General features: G+C 36.1%; 1 protein-coding gene across 1 annotated transcript in view; it reads left to right on the top strand.

The window, feature by feature from the left end:
- Window positions 1–833: 833 nt before the first annotated feature.
- The window catches only part of LOC125036370 (glycosaminoglycan xylosylkinase-like), an 11,251-nt gene continuing 8,735 nt past the window's right edge, over window positions 834–3,349 (top strand). The window contains exons 1-2 of the mRNA XM_047628953.1: window positions 834–960; window positions 2,686–2,896. Of these exons, the coding sequence (XP_047484909.1) occupies window positions 2,703–2,896 (194 nt within the window). The 5' untranslated portion in view covers window positions 834–960; window positions 2,686–2,702. The remainder of the gene's footprint in view (window positions 961–2,685; window positions 2,897–3,349) is intronic.

The following is a 3,349-nucleotide window of genomic DNA, read 5'->3' as shown; positions in this document are numbered from 1 at the left end:
TACTTTAGTATTAATTGATGTATGTATATTTTCTCTTTTTTTTCGCAAATAGAATATTTATTTTTGTTATCCCTATTACCTGAATATCACATTTCAGGTTGAAACTTTGCTCCAATAAAAGACTGTTGCAGCTGATGGCTTTTCCTTGATATCCCAGTACAATGTACATGTACATAGTGCATACACACGTGTGTGTGTGCGTGTTTGTGTGTGCCTTGTGTATGCCGTTTCCAAGTAACCAGAAACGGACCAAAGAAAACGCCTCTAAACGAGAAAGAGGCCACTTGCTTCTACACAGATAAGAGCACATTGAAGATTCTTCATTCTGCGAATATAAAATAAGAGAAAAATGTAAACTACAGAAAAACGTCAGGCAGTGTTTCCTTCATGCCCCCCCCCCCCCCCCCACACACACACACCTCCTTGACGATGAGACAAAATTCCCCGCAACCAAGGAGTGCTAGACGCAGATAGATAATGCACCACAACAAAAAGTCCCACTAGCTTTACTACAAGCTTCAGCGCCTGCTTAGGTACTTGCTTCATCTCTAAGACCTGCTTCAACTCTAGCGTCTAGTGGCAGTTTCAGCACCAGCTTCAGCGGCATCTCCATCTCTAGCTTCAATGTCATTATCACTGGAAAAACAGAATCCTCAGACGAAAAGTTCATGAATTTATCTTCTGTTCTATATACATTTGACTCCGTAATGAGATTACTGAAAGAAAAATTATCCGTGAATCGGCCCTCGCGCTACGGCTGGCAGCGGGGACAGTATCTCCTCAGCCTCGCATACGAGTCCGTGATGCAGGCCCCTGGAGGCATCATCGCCTGGCCTTAGCGACCGCGGGACAGGTGCAAGCGGAACGCAGAATCTCGGGGTTTCTTCAGAACTGGCGCGGGAAGGGGAGGGTTAAGTTTAAGATTCACTCCTAATTTCCACTCGAGGTGAACGTTTTACGGTATGTATCTTTTTATTATTCTGTTTATTTGTTATTATTGTTATTTATTTATTTATAATTCCATGGCTTGTTGTGGGGGGTTAAGGATAATCTTGAACAGAGAATCACGATGAGTTTTGAATTACCAATTCTCTCGTTACTGTGAAGTACTCTTGGTTAATAGTTCAGTGTTGTGAAGGAAAAAAAAGGCGGTTGGAAAGTTCGGGTTAAAGTGTAAGTAGATACCGGTGTATTAAGGTGTCCTTACAGTGAAACTTCAAAGTAAGGAAATAATCCTAAGTTCGCAGTCACGTGCAATATGATTTCAAAAGTCACCGCTTACATTTAATGGACATTAAATCAAACTTGCAACAATTATTGTATTGACATGTCTTAGTTATTTTGTTTATCAACGCGAATCTCTCAGTTTGGCACCCCAGATAATTCCAGCGAAATCTCTCGAGGCTTCGGAAAGAAGGCCACCTTTAGAAACGCATTAGTGATAAGCCATGGCGATTCGAAATTGCTCAAGAAATAAGCTCTGCAACTAACTCGTATTTTCTCTTTCTTTGTCCTGAGTAAGACACTCGGATGTTGCTTTTTCACAGAATCAGTTAACATGTTGCATCTGTTACAGTGTATATGCATAAATAAACACTATATTACATCTGTAACTAGGAATCTGCATAAATCAACCAGCAAACTAATGGTGGCATTTTAATGTCAAATTTAAATTATTCATAAGCACTGGATCGACTTAAGTAATCAGTAGATCTTCCTCTTTCTTTCATGTTTCATTTTTGTTCAGAGCTCGATTAAATCCAGCTAAGAAATAAAGAAATGCTAAATTTGTACTGTAATTCGCCGCCTTGACGATTTTTTTTAAACAGAAATCTGCTGTTTTGAATGTACATCAATCAACCTAGAAATTACATATATATGTATATATATACATATATATACATATATATATATGTCCAAAACATTTGAAGATTTCCTTTTTACAGCTTTTAGGAACTAAGTTTTATTTATCTTCTTTGATACATATTCTACTGTATATATATATATATATATATATATATATATATATATATATATATATATATATGTGTATATTATACATGTGTACATATGTATATGTATAAATATAATATGTTTATGTATTCATATATATCTGTATTTATATATGTATATATGTAAGTATATGTATTATGTATGCATGTATATATATATATATATATATATATATATATATATATATATATGAATGAAAACACAAACCGTTCTCCCACAGACACACACCTGTATATATATACATATAAGTATATGTATATATATAAATATATACACATATATACATACATACACACACACACACACACACACACACACACACACACACACACACACACATATATATATATATATATAAATACACACACACATATACATATGTGTGTGTGTTTGTAGGAGGACAGTTTGTGTTTTCAATATCTATGGCTCTAGTATAAGATATGAAGATTGAGAAAAAGTTGCTAATTAAATACATATAAAATGATTTCAGTCGAATAATAATAACAATGATAATAATAATAAGGATGAGGATACTAAAGAAAAATAGCATTAATGATAACACTGAAGATACTCATTCGAAATAACTGACCGATGCCGCGAACCACAAACAGAAAACTAATCTAAACTTCCACGATTCGCTTCCTCCCACCTCCCCCGCCCTTCGGAAATCAGAGAACACCATCGGAGCAATGCACCGATTTCTGAAGTACGGTTTCAGACTTCTCTCCCTGATGACATTGCTGTATCTCTGCCGCGTTGACAAGTTCCTGGATCTTTACGTTGGTGTGGGTAACAGTTCCTCGTCAGCACCTGGAGAGAGAGACCTAAGAAAACTGCCTGAAGGGGTTTTTCATCAAGGGGCCCTTTATGCTCTAATGGAAATGTAAGTACCGTTTATTCGTCTGTGTTATAGTTTACCATTTTTTTATCATTATTGTAGATGGTCTGATGTTATGTTTGGGTGTTCTAACTGGCAGGGATTCTGGGGGAGTGATGTTTCTCTCGCAAAGGATATTCTCTAACATCAATATTGATAGTTATGGGTGTCTTTTATTGATGTAATAGTTATTATTGATGATGGTGGTTTGGATATTTTTATCATTATCAATATTATTATTGGTGTTGCTGTTGTCATCATCACCACCAACACCATCATCATCATAATAATCATCGTCATCGTCATCGTCATCGTCATCGTCATCGTCATCGTCATCGTCATCGTCATCGTCATCATCATCATCATCATCATCATCATCATCATCATCATCATCATCATCATCATCGTCATCATCATCATCATCATCATCGTCATCATTGTCATCATCATCATTTCCAT

This window comes from Penaeus chinensis, chromosome 2 (assembly GCF_019202785.1).
Source record: "Penaeus chinensis breed Huanghai No. 1 chromosome 2, ASM1920278v2, whole genome shotgun sequence".
NCBI lineage: Eukaryota > Metazoa > Arthropoda > Malacostraca > Decapoda > Penaeidae > Penaeus > Penaeus chinensis.
The sequence above is the reverse complement of the archived record's forward strand: the minus strand, read 5'-3'. Positions and strand labels throughout refer to the sequence as shown.